General features: G+C 38.0%; 3 protein-coding genes across 8 annotated transcripts; 1 reads left to right on the forward strand and 2 right to left on the reverse strand.

Annotated features, from left to right (window-relative positions):
• Positions 1-1,487: 1,487 nt before the first annotated feature.
• Positions 1,488-3,695, reverse strand: LOC126615543 (uncharacterized). The gene is made up of 2 exons (XM_050283372.1): positions 1,763-3,695; positions 1,488-1,615 (listed from the first exon to the last, which is right to left on the reverse strand). The coding sequence occupies exons 1-2, from the start codon at positions 3,693-3,695 to the stop codon at positions 1,488-1,490; spliced, it is 2,061 nt and encodes a 686-aa protein (XP_050139329.1).
• A 5,294-nt stretch (positions 3,696-8,989) lies between these two features.
• On the forward strand, positions 8,990-11,960 carry LOC126621458 (uncharacterized). 6 transcript variants are annotated; one of them, XM_050289991.1, is made up of 4 exons: positions 8,990-9,180; positions 10,273-10,473; positions 10,556-10,663; positions 11,346-11,960. In XM_050289991.1, exons 1-4 carry the CDS (start codon positions 9,168-9,170, stop codon positions 11,879-11,881), a joined length of 858 nt encoding a protein of 285 aa, XP_050145948.1. In that variant the 5' UTR covers positions 8,990-9,167; the 3' UTR covers positions 11,882-11,960. The 6 variants fall into 6 exon arrangements, with proteins under 6 accessions (XP_050145948.1, XP_050145924.1, XP_050145935.1 ...); XM_050289967.1 differs by having other exon boundaries at positions 8,991-9,180; positions 11,139-11,960; XM_050289978.1 differs by having other exon boundaries at positions 8,992-9,180; positions 10,273-10,479.
• A 281-nt stretch (positions 11,961-12,241) lies between these two features.
• Positions 12,242-15,974, reverse strand: LOC126621442 (uncharacterized). Its single transcript, XM_050289959.1, has 2 exons — positions 15,328-15,974; positions 12,242-13,321 (listed from the first exon to the last, which is right to left on the reverse strand). The coding sequence occupies exons 1-2, from the start codon at positions 15,819-15,821 to the stop codon at positions 12,685-12,687; spliced, it is 1,131 nt and encodes a 376-aa protein (XP_050145916.1). The 5' UTR covers positions 15,822-15,974; the 3' UTR covers positions 12,242-12,684.
• Between the last annotated feature and the right edge of the window lie 719 nt (positions 15,975-16,693).

The following is a 16,693-nucleotide window of genomic DNA, read 5'->3' on the forward strand; positions in this document are numbered from 1 at the left end:
GCTCCCTCGTACACAAAATGGATTTGATGGTGTTTGGATGATTATGGATCGCCTTACCAAGTCAGCGCACTTCATTCCAGTGAGGGAAAAGTATCCCCTGAATAAATTGGCTAAGTTGTTCATCACGAAGATTGTGAAGTATCATGGAGTTCCAGTGAATATTATTTCTGATCGAGATCCAAGATTTACTTCTAAGTTTTGGGTAGCTTTTCAGGAAGCTCTTGGTACGAAACTGCTTTACAGCACTGCTTATCATCCTCAAACCGATGGTCAATCAGAGAGGACTATTCAAACGTTGGAGAATATGTTGAGATCTTCAGTGTTACAGTTTGGTGATTCTTGGCATGACCGCCTAGACTTGATGGAATTTGCCTATAATAATAGTTTTCATTCGAGCATTGGTATGCCACCATTTGAAGCACTTTATGGTAGAGCTTGTCGTACGCCATTGTATTGGTCGGAGGTTGGCGAAAAAGTGATAGAAGGCCCAAAGATTATGGATGAGACTACCCAGAATATTCAGGTGATTAAGTCTAACATGAAAGTGGCCCAGGGTCGACAGAAGAGCTTAGCGGATAGACATGCCACTGATAGAATGTATAATGTGGGTGATTTTGTATTTTTGAAATTATCACCTTGGAGAGGTGTGGTGCGATTTGGAAAGAAAGGCAAATTAAGGGCTGGTTTGGTATTGCTGTGCTTTGAAAAAAAGCTGCTGTGAGAATAAGCGGCTGTGCTGTGAGAATAAGCGGCTGTGAAATAAAGCCAGTAGAGTGTTTGGTAAACTTTTTTGTGAAAGTGCTTTTGGAAAAAAAAGTAGGATGATAGTGTGTCTTTTCATTAAAGGAGCACTGTAGCTCCGTGTGCTTTGAAAAAACTGGCTTTTTTTCAAAGCAACAAATAGCAGCTTCAGCTTTTCCTTTGATTTTCAGCTTATTCTCACAGCAGCTTCCAAAATAAGCCCTTTTTTTTTCAGTTTACCAAACACAAAAATGACCCTCAGCTTTTTTTCACAGTGGCTTTTTTTAAAATCACCTCAATCCCAAACGGGGCCTAAGTCTTAGGTACATAGGACCTTATGAGATCACCGAGAGGGTTGGTGAAGTTGCCTACAGGTTGGAATTGCCTCCGGAGTTATCTAAGGCAGTGGCGGAGCCAGGATTTCGGGTTAGGAGGGGCCTCTCACAAATATTAAAAAAAAATTAAATCGATAGTAGTTACAAAACTGTTAACCAAAGCATCATAGTATGTATATGAAAAGTAACCAAAATTCAAAATAACATAGCATTGATAATATTACATATTCCCAATAATTAAAATAATTGTCTTCGACGAGTTTTCATATTTTGAAACCGTTGCATGATAGCCTCGTCTTTTATACTATTAAAAATATCCTTTTCAATATAAGCAACCAAACAATCGTTCATCCACAAATCACTCATTCGATTGCGTAAGGTGTTCTTAACAATGTTCATAGCAGAAAAGACTCACTCTACACTTGCTGTTGCAACCGGTAAGATGAGTGCCAGTGTCAAAAGCAAGTACACTAACGGGTAAGTATGATCTTTCTTGGTTCGAACCATCTTTTGTGCAAGATCACTAATTCCTTTCAAATCTGCAAACTCATTATTAAAGGTCATGTCCCAAATATAATTCTCAAGCTATTCCTTGAGTAACTCAAGATCGTGCTCTGAAAAATCACTTGGATAAAATTAGGCAAAACGCATCAATTTTTCTTTGTCAAAGGCAGAGAAAGAATTACTTGGACTTAAACATGCCACACAAAGAAGTAGTTCAGTATTCTTCTCAGTAAATCGATCATTTAACTTAGTGAGTTGTTTATCTATGACATCGGTGAATAAATCAACCCGATAATGGTGCACGTTTGTGATGGGATGAGCTTTTCGGTTTGGTCGCTCTCCACTCGTAAAAATACCATCCATGCTAGGAATTTTAATACGATTCTTGTCACAAAATGACGAAACTTCATCAAATAAGGATTCCCAACCATTTTCTCGCATCCTTTGCAATCTTCCTTTGCATATATTGACCAAGTTCATTGCATTCACAATATCTTGATCCTTCTTTTGCAATGCCTGTGATAAATCGTTTGTGATCCCCAAAACCTTTTTCATCAAGTGTAGACCAAAAATAAAGTTGAAAGATTGAATAAAAGTCAATAGAACCTTTGCTTCAAATTTTTGTTCAGAACTTGTTCCATCTTTTCTTACAATCTCAAGCACTTCTATCGTTGATGAGAACATGTGAGCCAAGCTGATTAAACAATTATAGTGAGAGCTCCATCGCGTGTCACTAGCCCGCTTAAGAGTAGTTTCTTGATTCAAACCTTGTCCACTTGAAAGCTCGTTATTTTCTAGTGCTTTCAAAATTACATGAGCATGTTTCTCTCTAAGAATATCACGACGCTTAGAAGATGCCACCATAATATTCACCACAGAAGAAACCATAGTAAAGAGATCTCCAATTTCAGAATTTTTTTTTGCCACTGCTACTAGAGCTAATTGAAGTTGATGAGCAAAACAATGAACATAAAAGGCAGACTCATTCTCATTTAAAATTAGTGCTTTAAGGCCATTGAACTCACCTTGCATATTACTTGCCCCATCATAGCCTTGCCCACACAATTTTGATATGCTCAATCCATGTCTAGAAAAGAAATCATCAATGGCTAACTTGAGTGAGGAAGCTTTAGTATCTGCAACATGCTCAATACCTACAAAGCGCTCTATCACATGACCCTTATCCACAAAGCACAATACAATGGCCATTTGCTCCTTTGAAGACTTGTCTCGTGATTCATCAACAAGAATGGAAAATAAAGAATCATTAATATCACTAGTGATTGCATTGATGATTTCATATGAAATAGCACTTGAGATGTCCTTCTGAATATCAGGTGATGTCAATTTCAAATTTTCAGGAGCATTTTCTAGCGTGACAGCCTTTATACCCTCATTATAATGATGTAGCCACCGTAGAATTTCAAGAAATTTTCCTTGGTTGAGTGAATTTTCAGATTCATCATGCCCACGAAATGGAAGACCCTGTTGTAAGAGAATTCTACTAACACCAACGGATGCACCTAATCGAGTTCGATAATCAATTCGATCTTGGTCAGTTTGTTTTGAGATAACTGTTTCAATATGTTGCTTTTGGTTTAATAAGGCTTCACAGTTTCTCCAAGCATTATTATGAGAACTATGAGGTCCTCCAACATGAATTTCTAGTTTCTTCTTGCACTTCCAATTCTTGAATCCGACTCCAACAAAAGTATCCCCCCCCCCAGATTGATCTCCAATATCAGGTTTGAAGAGATAACAACATAAACAATAGGCAGCATCATGTGATGTGCTATACTCCAACCAATTAGGAAATTGAGTAAACCAAGCAGGATTGAACCTTCTAGGCTTTGTCCCAAAATTTGTGTAGGGAAATGCATGGGTTTTTGGTTGACAAGGTTTATTTTGGAGATAGGCTCTTCGAACTTGGTCTCGAACATTAGGATGATAACTCAAAATCGGTCTACGCAATCCAGGATCATATTGGAGAGTTTCCGAGTTAATTTCCATAGAATCCACACAAGTTTGTTTTGAACTACTTTCATTGTTCTTTGGACTCTTTGGAGACGGTTCTAATATCTCAGGTTGTGTTTTTCTTTTGAAATATCTTTCCATAACTGAAAAGTAAAAAAACATAGATTGACTAACTTTAAATTAAAAGAAATATGAACATATATGCTAATTTTACAAACTAAAACAAATTAGGCAATAGTTAAGAGAAATTGCAAGACATCAATTTAATCATAATTTATAAACAAAAAATTGTAACAGGAATTGAGAGTAAAATACATACTTTGGGTTGCTGACCAATTAACTAAACTTCAATGTCTTTTTTTGATGGAATGATGGAATAATGGAATTCTTTAATCTGCAAAAAAAAATATTATTTGTTAAATTAATTTACAATTGTAGATAACAACATATATAAATTAATTGAAAATGACAACTTTGGAGATTTGAAGTTCATACCTTTGAAGATCATGGAAATTGAATTATTGAAGACTAATAGATTGATAGAAGACAGTGACATGCTATAGATGAGAAAAGCAGCAAGGTTGTGTACTACGGGTAAAAAAAGTACATGATCAATGGCTAAGAACTGAAAGACAATGGTGCTTCATGCAGGGGCCTCTTTAAAGTTCATGTACTGTTCCTGACTATTTGTTTTTCAGACTAGCATCAGGCTGCAGTCGGCTAGGGCTAGAAATTAAAGAGTAAAAAAATACTAATTTTTAGTATTGGGGAAAGGAATGGAAGTGTTGGAAGTTGGAATAGATAGGTTTTAGGGTTAGACTAGATTACATAAATATGCTTAAAATATTTAAAGAGGGCCGGATATTTTGTCTAGAAAATTGGAATGGCTTAAGTGAAAGAGTCATAAAAAAGTGATAAAAATAATTAAAATAATAAGTAGTACTAATTTTTTTTTATAAACAAAAGCAGGATGGGCCTAGGACTACTGTGGTCCTATGGTCCCTCCGCCCCTGATCTAAGGTACATAATGTGTTTCATGTCTCGATGCTTCGACATTATGTCTCAGACCCTTCACATGTAATTCCTCCTCAACCTTTGGAGATTAATCTGGATTTGACATATGATGAGGAACCAGTGACTATACTGGATTGGAAGGATAAGGTTATAAGGAATAAGACAGTGAGCTTGGTGAAAGTATTGTGGAGGAACCATTCAGTAGAAGAAGCTACTTGGGAAACAGAAGATCAAATGAGAGAGATGTATCCAAGGTTATTTTATGGGTATTAAGCGGATTGTTTGGTCGTAGGAATTTCGGGGATGAAATTCTATAAGGAAGGGAGATTGTCACAGCCCGTCCCGGGATTTTATTTATCGAGGACGTGAAATGACATGATTACCCTTAGCGGGTACTAAGGTATGTGTATGGGACATATAAATTGGTTTAAACATATACTCTCCTAAAATCTTGGAAATATATTTAAGGTTTGATAAAAATTGGTTTGTAAATTTGTGTGGTTAGGGATTGAAGTTGGTTTTGTTTGGATGGACCACACACACCCACGAGACACTTCCCATCCCTCATGTGCCTTCTCTCTCTCTCCTCTCTATTCAGTCTCTCTCTCTCCCTCTTGAACGTACGGACCAACACCATAAAACCCTGAAACTTCGTGGATCGAGGATTTTGAAGGCACCATTGTGCTCGTGAGGACTCTACGAACTCAAAAATACCATTTTCAGGTAAGAAATCCTTCGTTTTCATGCTGAAAACTCGAGGTCCGAGTTTGGCACTATTCATGAATTTTGTGTTGGTTGATTTTTAGGACAATCCAAGCTTATAGTGAACTTAGTGAGGTCCTAAGCAAGCTCGGAGTACCTAGTTGGAAGGTTTTGGACGTCAGGATCGTCGAGTTCGAAGTTGGCCGGTTTTCTTGGAAATTCTCCGGTGAGATTTCGTGATTTTTAGAGCCTTAAAGTAGTGTAGCGTGATTCTACATGTTAAGGGCTTCAAATTGATATAAAATACGAAGGAAACGGTTGAGAAATGAGGGAGAACAAGGGGATTGAAAAATCCCCAGTTTTCCGGCCACCGGAAAACACAGTCCGGTGAACCAATGAGGAAGACGCGCGTGGGGGGCACGTGTACCCATGCCTGCCCTGGCGCGTGGGGGCGCGTGCCACATCAAAAAAAAAAATCTAAAAATTTCTCGACTTCCGTGACGTCAAGTAGGTCAATGTGGTATATTCATATACCTAAATTGAGCACCGTATGAGAAGTTATTTCGAATTGTTGGTTATGTGCAATAATTAACGTTTTTATAATTGTTTCGCATATAAGTGACACCTATCCCAAGGACGAGCGCATCCAGGGACGTCACGGGGGCTACGACCCATCGACTTACCAGTGAGTGGGCATTTTTGTTTTCGTATATACCTATATACTATTAATTTTCCCAGAAATTGAATTTATATGAAAGTATGTTTTCAATTGCCATGCATGCATATTGTGAATATTATGAATTGATATTAATGCATATATATGTGTGAATTTGTGCTGTGGACGCACAGGTGAGTATAAGGTGAGTTTTATGTTAATCATGTGAATCACCGATAATGTGAATTGGATTGAGAACTCATAATCTGCACCCTTGGTGTTAGTGCTTATATTATTCACCGCACCGCACGCTCACCTTGGATCCAAGTAGGTGCATGTCGTACAGACCCCGAGAGGGTTCCGACATGCTAGTCGTACAGACCACTAGAGGTGGTTCCGACTAGTAGGTGACCTTAGATTACGCGCGCAGATGATTGATGAGAGAAGCACTAGAGCGTATTATTTCACCATCATAATCGTACAGACTACTATAGGTAGTTCCGACTTATGTGCAGTGTAGTGCCGTACAGGTCACAGTTGGTGACTCCGGCAAGGCCGTACAGGTCACAGTGGGTGATTCCGGCTGGATAGGATATTGAGCTATAGAATCAGCCGTACAGGACCATTGTAGGGTCTCCGGTTGATTTATTATTTCACCTGATTTATATTGATACATTCATATTATATTTTGGCATAGCGTGGCATCTTCTTTCTGAAAAATGGTGAAGGTTTGTGAGTTGAGCTTTTGATGATATATATATATGTTTATATACTATTTTTCTGGGAAAGTATACAGGTTTTACAGTGAGGGGTTAGAAATGTTTTAAATGAAATATTTTGGAAAGCTTTGGTTTTACTGACCCACTCAATTTTGTTTTTGCGCCCTCCAGGTTCTAGCTAGCAGTTGGTGGCTCACGAGGTTCTCTTCGGCATTCTGACAGACATCCTGCATGTAGGACTCACCTGTGGGTGTTGTAATTTAATTATAGTCCTACTTGAATGCACATAGTACCTATGCTCTGAATTTTGTGTTTTACTATATAACTCACTCTAGCACGCTAGTTGTTTTTTTTACTGTTAGTAGTTGGTTTTTATTCCTTCGTATTTATTATTTCCTTTGCTTCCGTATCGCACATTTGGTTACGTCACACTCACGTGACGGCCAGCACGCCCTGATTTCTGGGTCGGGGTGTGTTATTAGGGGTGGGTTCGAAAAATCGAAAACCGAACCGAACCGAAACCAAAAAAACCGAACCGAACGAAAAAAACCGAACCGAATTGAAAAAACTTTGGTTCGGTTTTAGTGATCTAGAAACCGAATCGAATTAATTAAATTAATTTTTTTATTTAATTATTTGTTTTGGGTATTATTTTCTAAACCCAATTTGTAAGTTAAAATGTGTTAAACCCAATGTGTTGCCAAACTTTAAGCTCAAAATATTAAAAAAATGCCTATAAAAACTCTAAACCCTAACCTATTATTTCTCCCCCATATAAGGTTCCGGAACCAAACCTCCTCCTGAAGTACCTACATCCATCTCCATAGCACTGTCTACTTCTGCCCCAGCTTTTTTTTTCAAAATCTACTCTCATATAACATGTAACAAAATTCATAAACATTTATTTCAGGTAGATTATTTGGGTAATTTGTGATGAAAAAGAATCAAACACGCACTAAATAAATCCACCCACGCAGTACTTTTACTAATCAAGTTGTCAACATGCAGTTACAAGCAAAAACAACCCTGATCTTTGAACAACATCATACAATTTAACTTTTCTAAGTCATTTGTACGATTTTTGTGTTGTGAGGTTGTTAGTTTGGACTTTGGAAGACTTGATTGATGATTTTAGTTCAACTTTAAATGTTTATTTTCATTTTCTTTGATTCTAGTTAGAATGTTTATGTTATGATTGTGTTGGATATGTTAAAATTTAAAATTTCAATGTTTTTCATTTTTTGAAAAACAAAAAACAAAAAACCGAAACCGAACCAGAAAAAACCGAAACGAAAAAACCGAAAAAAAAATGAACCGAACCGAAATTTCGGTTTGGTTTCGGTTTTGGCAAAAAACCGAACCAATTTAAACCAAACCCATCCCTAGTTTTGATCATTTTTTATCTTAGCCGTTGGGTTTTATATATTTAAAAATTAGATAGGTTTGAATCTGGACTATAGGATCAACCAAAAGTCCAATAATTAAAAGTGTCGGATCGAAAAAGAGCTGTTAAGCTCGTTTTGGATGGTCGACATTCTTGCCAGGGGCATGCCCCAATTCCAGCCAACCATTGCGAGTCTCGCGCTTTGGGTGCATCGCCTTTCTGCGGTCTCCACTTTTCTGGATGTGTGCATGCGCATAAGGTTGACCAGCATTTTAACCATGTCTAGTATTTAGCGTTAAATTTGCCCAAATTTTAGGTTTTAACCCAACTTATTCTACACCCAACCATTGGAGAATGATTGATTTGGTTTAAAACCTAGATTTTAAGTGTCAACCCAAGAGTTTGGGTAAATTTCTCTATAGCCTCTCTGAGCCCAGAATGAATGGATAACTATGGGTTGCCATCAATTATCTCAGTTAAATTTTTTTTTATTTAATTTATTAATAATATCCCACTACACACACATATATATATATATATATATATATATATATATATATTAAAAATAAATAACAAACAAACACAAAGTGGAAAAGTCAAAAAGTAAAGTGGGAATGAGAACTAAGAGAAAGGGAATTTGGATCCTCTCCGAGGTAAAGACTGAGATCCTTGTGACTGGATAATACGAACTGTTAAATTTTGATTTAACAGTTACAAATAAGAAGTTTCTCTAAAAATTATAATAATTGTAGCATTTGGATCAAAATCTAACAATCCATGTTGTCCGATCAGAAGGATCTCAAACCATTGTATGGGAGAGGACCAAATCCAGAGAAGGGAGCCCAAGTATGCGAAGATTCATGATGAAGGGTGACGTGGCATAAAAAGCGATGCATTAAAAAATATATATATATTGTAAGAAATTATGTCCGAGTATTTTATTTTAGAAGTAAATAAGCCAAAAAGCCGCCATTTCAAAACCCTCCTCACCCACAAGTCTGTAATGTAACCTGTATTTTGTTTTGTTTTGTTTCTACAAAGGGAAAGCAAAAAAGCGAAAACAAAAAGGGCGGACTGACTGAGTCAGTTGCTTAAATTCTCAGAAACCCTAATGGCTACACTGTAAATGGACGAACCCAATGAGCGAACGAGGTATGCCTTTCTTTTCTTTTGCTCCGAATGATAGATTAGATACTAGCAGTCTCTTTCTCTCGTCTCTCGTCTCTGTGTGTGTGTAAATTCGAAATTTTAATCGATATTTTTGGTTAATGTTGGTGGATTTCATTTCAATTTTGAGTTGGAGTTGTAGGTTTTCGTCCCTTGATAGTTTCGGGAATTATTTTAATTTGACGTCTTAAACGAATGAGGCTTAGTATTATATTATCAGACCCAGACTGCAAAATTTCTTGTGCATTCTTATTCAAGGGAAAAACTTTCTATTCTCTTCCGAGCTGACATTTGGGCGGGCAACTTGTAATTGCACTGTTGCTTGATTTGGTAGATTGTAATCATATGAATGTAATGTATAATCTTCAGTTTTCATTATATAACTGACAATCGAGGAAGACGCTCTATGTATTTCTGGCAAAATTCAAATTAACTACATATGACATCGCTACTTTCTGATTTTTCTAAGGCATTCCTCCCAATCCCACATTCCTACCTGCCATTTTACCATCTACATTCCTTTGTTTCCAATTTTTAAACTGATTAACCATATTGTGGAGGAAAAAATGGAAAATTCTTGAGGCCATCTTTTGCCTAGAAACCATTTAAGGCTTAAACCGTAGTTTTAATGCCCAAATTCCTAAACTTAAAACATCAATTAAGCTTCAGACAATTGCGCTTTGACTTTCGTTAAATTGGCAATCCTTGTGCATTGGACAATCGCGTCCTCCAGAATATATATATATATATATATATGTATGTATATATGTATGTAGGGTGTTCACAAGATGTACCTTGGGAGGAACTTACGGGCAGTGAAATTAACCACGTGTTTGTTGATTTCTACATCCAGTCATTTTAGTAATTCTAAGTCTTTCATGTGAAAATCTGTGAGCTTACTGTCTTTTCTCTGTTTCATTTGTCTTGCTTAGTATTCATGCATCAGTGATTGCAATTTCATGTCAAGATTGATTAACTTCTCTTTCCTGATTCAGTTTTACCTAAGACGATGTCTTTCGTATGGATAGCATGGAAATTTGGTATATTCTTGACATAGGTCATTCTTGGATGATTCAGAATTTTTTCCTCCGACACCACTAGCTTTTAAAATGAAACCAAAAACAACTGCTGTTCCTAGAGTTCAGAGATCCAAACCTTTTCAGGGCGAGGGACCTAATTGGGTTCTTATTGCTGGTGGTGCCTTGTTAAGTACACTGTCAATTCGTCTTGGTTACAAGCTGAAGCAAGCACTTGACACAAAGCCCCAAGAGAATGCTAGTAATGGTTCGAATGTTACTTTAATGTGTATAGCTTTTTCATTACAGTGACTCCTACCCTTTAACATTGTTGTCAATTTCAGGAAGTGGAAAATCCTCTGACCGAAGGAAGTCTGCAGGTTGCTGTGTGCACTCAAATGTTTATTCCTTTACACAACAAAATGATGGCGGTTGCTTTAATTGCATGTCAGGTATGGAGTACTAAATTCTTGTCTTGGAATTTCTGAGGGTGTAAACAAGTAATTTCCATTCAGGATTCAAAATTAGTTTTGGCCAGTTGTTGATTACCTTCATTTGCAAAGTTCTCCTTTGGGTGTGAAAGGTTATATGATACATCGTGAGATACAATCATATTGAAAAAGAAGACAATGAGAAACTCAGTGTCCAGTTTTTAATGTTGCGCCTTAATCAAACTTGGCTTTGTTGAGAATAACAGCAGTTGAACTCTTTCTGAAGAGTGAGGCTGAAGAACTGTATGGAAAGATTTGTTGTCAAACAGCAATCTGTATTTGGATTGATGCTAGTTGAGTTATTTGAATTGCGTGATGTTTGTTGCAATTTATTTGCAGCTCTACCTTATTGTTTTATGTGCAACAGCTTGATATATTATTTGACATTCCATTATAATAATGTGGTTGTTTCATATATGTAATGGGTTTCAAATAGGAACTGAGGGCATGATGGAGATGAAGTGCCTGCACAATGACCAGATGCTGGCTGAATCTGATGGAGCCCTGCCTTTAGTCACGGTTCCAGCCCCTGAATTTAACAGGGAGAATGGCATTGTCTGGGCATCTTCTCCTGATCGCCTTGAGTTACGTCCAAAGCCATTCCTCCACTATTCAAACTGCTCAGATTCTCCATGTGTTTCAGAATCTGGGTCCGACATCTTCAGTAAGCGGGAAGTAATACAAAAACTGAGGCAACAACTGAAGAGAAGAGATGACATGATATTAGAGATGCAGGATCAGATTGTAGAGCTGCAGAGTTCACTGAATGCGCAGCTGGCACATTCAACCAATCTACAGTCACAACTTGATTCAGCAAATGGGGACTTTTTTGATTCTGAGAGAGAAATCCAAAGGCTTAGGAAGGCAATTGCTGATCACTGTGTGGGACATGCGAGCCCCAATGACAGATCATCCCATGTCACTATTTGGCAACCTGAAGAAAGAAATGGTTATGTGAATGGATTTCCTGATGGAGAAAGCAACTTCGATGCAACCGAAAGAGGAAGAGGGGATGAAGAGAGGGTTGAGATGCTCAATAGGGAAGTAGGAGAATTAAAGGAGGTAATGGAAGGAAAGGAATATTTGCTACAGAGCTACAAGGAGCAAAAAGCAGAGCTCTCGTTGAAAATCAAAGAGTTGCAGCAGAGACTGAATTCTCAACTTCCCAATATTTTGTAGGAATTTTTTCGTTTTTTGTGTATTCTTTTGCTTGTTTTGTGACACGAGGTTTCCTACTCATAAGCATCATTTTCCGCCCTCTCCTTGCCATACCTAGTTTAGCTTAATTTTTTTATGACTGTCTTTGTGCATGTACGCTGGATGAATGAGATTTTGGCGTCTGGAGTGGCAAAAGGTTGGCTAGTGGTGGGAGGGTAAAGAGATGCCTTTCCCGTAAATGCTGTGGTCCTTTCCTACCTTACTTCTATTTTTGTTGCAATTGCCGTGTCCAAACCCTGTTATGACTATAAACCTTGGTCCTGCAAACGAATGGTGAAGTTCAAACTTAAGACCTAGAGAAGAAAATTACGCAATTCCAGATTTCAAAATACAAGAAATGATCAAAATAAAGAAAGCTCAATTCTCACAAAGGACGGACATTCTACGCAATTCCAGATTTCAAAATACAAGAAATGATCAAAATAAGGAAAGCTCAATTCTCTCAGAGGAGAACCTTTTTAATCTAATGTCCATTATGTCCTCTTCTGTGACAGCGTGGAAAGGCGCGATCCACTAATATAATTAGGTATAAAAGCTATCCATCTTCCATTGTAACTGCAGCTTGTAGCTTCATTGGTCTTTTCCCCTATGAGTGATTCAAATTTTAAAACAAGCATTTCTCCAATTCTCATGCCGTATGAAACACACAACAATTCCATGACAGCCGATGCCAACTCATTTGCCATGTAAAAGGAACCGGCTTTCCTGTTTATTAACAGCTTCTCTGTCCGTGATCAAGCATGATTTGCCAAGACCTCTATTGGTTAACGAGTGTTCAAATCAAACTCCCCAACTTCACGCCAGCCGTCCTGCATGCCTGTGGATCCATTCTCAGTCTCTTCATCATTTAAAAAATCCTCACACGGCTCCTTCTCATCTCTTTGCACATTATTTCCCCATCCATTTATCATCTCTTCTGGGTTAACCCCATGTTCCTGCTCTCTCATGTCAAGCCCAATCGAAACATCATTGCCTTGAGACCCAAGTGCACTTGGCCTTATTGGGGCCCGAGCTAACATTTCAGCATGTGCTTGTGACTCAACCCGAGCTTGCTCTGCCTGAGCAATTGCTGCCATTCGTAATTTAGCTTCCCGGCCAGCTTTCTCTCTTGAATCAAACTCTGCTCTCAATTCCAGACATGTCCTTTTTTCTTCTTGGCAAAGAGCCTGCTCAATCATAAGTCTCTCTTCGGACCGAAATTCCCCCAAAGCTCGCTTACGGGAAATTATGTTAAAGGCTAGTGCCTGTTTCTCAAATGTTGCTGTAAACTCTGCAACTTTAGCAGATATGTTGTGATCCCACTGCTGAGAGCGAGATGGAATCGTGCCTGTGGTGTCAGAGTCGAGGATTCTGTCATCCTCCTCTGCCTCATAATCTGCCACTACATGATAAGGCAGCAACCTGCCAATTTAAGAGGAGAATAGATATAAGAAAGCCACAGAAGTGCCACAGATTCTCAAAAGTTCAAGCACAAGCAATTTAAATAAACACCTGGAAATAAAGCTTACCACTTTCAACCATCATTTGGGAATGATTCAAGTTAGAAGTAGGTACCACCATCTTAAAGATAAAATGGTCTACAACTTTGTCATTATCCTTATTCATAAATATCAGCTACGCCAACTGCTAATAAGTGTCAAAAACATATAGGCCAGGTTCGGGGGACACACATCAACACATTTCATACTATTAGATCTGAGCACATTAAATGGTTTAGATCACTCCCAACTTCCCAGAGAAAAGGAGAAAAGATGGGAAATATAACTAGAGGGACAAAAGAGCATATAATCCAACTGCACTCACATCCACAACCAACCTCTTTGACTCGAGACGACATTTCATCAACTGCGTGGAGCAGTATGCAGACTAACAAATGAAGAGTAATAAGAAAGTTTATAGTAAATGAACTTAGAGCCCAAGGCAACAAGTAATGATAACTCACTTCGCTTAATCCATCTATTCTATAGGGCGTAATAGCTATAAAGGGTAATGTTAATATGAAACACAAGATTACAGGTCTTTATATTCATCTCCTAATATATACTGTTCTGCTACCACAAGATTACACCTCCCCCCCCCCCTTCCTTTTTTTTCTCTCTCCCAGGGAACGAGTCCAAGGTATGACTCTGTTACGAATTATAGGTGCTACTCTAGGACATAATGACACAATGCTAAAAAGAATTTATCGTACAGTAGTTGTGAAATTAAAATGAGTGCGACATCAGTTTAGACACAATACTAAATAATCCAAAAACCCATACAGAAATGTCCACAAGACTGGATAAACAAGTAATTATTTTGAAGTATCAATTAGTGCTGCTTAGGCATGTTGAATAACCTTCTACATAACTTCATTGGAAGTCATCTTGGTTCCTCATCCATTAGTAATAAAATTCTTTTGAACAGAGAGATTGTGGGTTAGACGTGGGGAGGGGAAAGTGAAACCTTTTTTTTTAAGAAAGGAACGATATTTTAAGACAATAAAGTTACACAAGTGGACAAGAAGTCCACAAGAGAGAAAAAAAAATAAGAAAAAAAAAACTGAAAACAAACAGTGAAAACAAAAATGAACCCCCTTCCCAAGTGGACAAGAACTCCACCAAAAAAAAAAACTCAAAACATACAGAGAAAACAAAAATGAACCTTTTTCCCAAAAAAAAAAAAAAAAAAAAAACAAACAAAAATGAACCCCCCACAAAAAAATAAATGAAAACAGTTAAGAAAACTGAAGGAGCTAACTGACAGCAGCTTTCCAATCAAGCCAAATCACTGAAAAGGGCAAAGTTTTTAACATCTGTTGAAACTGAAGCCCATAATGAAGACCAGAAACGAATTTTCACCCATATGTCCTCTCTGCTGATATCAATATCATAAGGTGCTGAAGATAATATATCTAAACGAATCTTTTATGCAAAAATAGTAACTCTTGTGTCGATAAAAGGTGAAGCACATGAAGTCAATCAAAAAAATCAGAAACTGTAAAACTATGTCCTATTAATTGCAAACCAGCATGGAATATGTAAAGAAAACACAGAGAGGGTTTACTTCAGGGACATGATACTGAAAAACCACACGTACAAAGGGAAAAATCAAGTTCAAGGTACTGACACGGACATAAAAATGATAACAACGTGAGAATGTGTTGCTAGCAGATATCCTGGAATAGGTGATGGGGTGATGTATGAGAGCAAGGATTCTTCCATTACCCAACAAATTAGCAGTTGCCTCAACAATATATGTAGTTGGTCTATCGAGGTGTTTGAATTAAGTCGTAATTTTCAATAAAAAAACCATTTGCAAATTAGGGATAAAGATATCAGGACCTGAATTTGTATAACAAATACCGAAACGTAAAGGAACCCAATGATTTCAATGAGATGGAAACCCTAATCAGTGAAAAAATTAACCTCTCGCAGGCGTCTTCGAGCGAAGAGAAGGGACGCTTGAAATCGGGATGGCAGACCCGCCAGGCGTCCTGGTATGCCATCTGTAGCTCCGCCTGGTTCCCGGGTCGGATCACCCTCTGCTGTTGCTGCTGCTGCTGCTGCTGCTGTTGGGGCTGTTGGGGCTGTTGGGGCTGCTGCTGCTGTTGCTGGGGGTTGGCAACAGGATTTTGTTGAAGATTAGGAGCGGAATTAGGGTTAGGGTTAGGCTGGAGATTTATGGCTCGGAGTGGGCGCAAATGGGCGTCGATGTTGGAAGGGAAACGGGAAATGGCAGCGGCCTGTTGCTGTTGCCTTTGCATTTGTTGTAAAAGCAATAACTGCTGCTGGTTATGTTGATGGTGCTGCTGTTGGTGTTGCTGTTGTTGTTGTTGTTGTTGCTGCTGTAGCAATAGATGCTGCTGCTGCTGCTGCTGCTGCTGCTGCTGCTGCTGCTGCAATGCCTTCTCCTCTTCCATGCCTAGCCTGGATCTCTTCACCTGCGACGGCGGGGACTGCTTTTTGGCTGATAATATGTCAGTCCACCTTTAGCAGCTCAAGAGATCAATGTTGAGTCCTCTTTCGACGATGCACTCGGCCTCTCTGCCTCAATTCTGCCCTTTCTACCCCCACCCCACTCCTTTTATACAGTCAAGGCAAATTTACACAAATGACACTGGACCCTTCAACCTTAACAAGTTCTAATTTCAACAAAGTTATATTTCTTTCACTTGTTAGTTGAATTATATTATCTTATCTCTATTTCATCCGTTGAAAAATACAAATTTCTATTTTACCCTTTGAAGTAATTTGATTTTCAAGTACAACACAACAATTTATCTATCATTAATTAGTTGATTAGTATCATACAATTTAAAAAAATATATATTTGAAAATTTCACATACCAGTGCCCATTAATTCAAAATTTTAATTCTTATAAACTTTAAAACAATAATTAATTAACCAAATTGTAATAAATTACAAACAAACACAGGCAAATGTTTCATCACATAACAAGGAGCATTTTAGACTAAAATTTTGTAATCTGAGTCATAAAGCAAATTTAATGATTTTTTGTTTTCATTAAAATAAAAACTAGTACAAGGTCCAAAAAGGATTGGGTAACCAACTACAAGAAAAGTAAAAGACCCAAGCAAAATGAGAGCAATAACCCAAGATACAACAGGAGACTCACATAAACTTAGGCCTAAAGGCAGCAGACAACAGGCAATAAAAAATCCTAATCTCTTGTAGCAAAGACCACATCACCGCCGCCATCATGTTCTCGAAGGAAGCCAAACTCCGAACCGAAAAAGTAGACACTAGATCCAATTCTCTTTCACGAGCCCC

Source organism: Malus sylvestris, chromosome 1, assembly GCF_916048215.2.
Source record: "Malus sylvestris chromosome 1, drMalSylv7.2, whole genome shotgun sequence".
Classification (NCBI taxonomy): Eukaryota; Viridiplantae; Streptophyta; class Magnoliopsida; order Rosales; family Rosaceae; genus Malus; species Malus sylvestris.

Excerpts from the sequence above, each read along its gene's own strand:
- LOC126621442 (XM_050289959.1), bottom strand. The coding sequence starts at position 15,821 with ATGGAAGAGGAGAAGGCATTGCAGCAGCAGCAGCAGCAGCAGCAGCAG. Across the intron at positions 13,322-15,327 it reads CTCGAAGACGCCTGCGAGAG|GTTGCTGCCTTATCATGTAG; the intron begins GTTAATTTTTTC and ends TTAAATTGGCAG.
- LOC126615543 (XM_050283372.1), bottom strand. The coding sequence starts at position 3,695 with ATGGAAAGATATTTCAAAAGAAAAACACAACCTGAGATATTAGAACCG. Across the intron at positions 1,616-1,762 it reads TGTGGCATGTTTAAGTCCAA|ATTTGAAAGGAATTAGTGAT; the intron begins GTAATTCTTTCT and ends ATGAGTTTGCAG.
- LOC126621458 (XM_050289961.1), top strand. Across the intron at positions 10,480-10,555 it reads CCAAGAGAATGCTAGTAATG|GAAGTGGAAAATCCTCTGAC; the intron begins GTTCGAATGTTA and ends TGTCAATTTCAG. Across the intron at positions 10,664-11,138 it reads TTGCTTTAATTGCATGTCAG|GAACTGAGGGCATGATGGAG; the intron begins GTATGGAGTACT and ends GGTTTCAAATAG.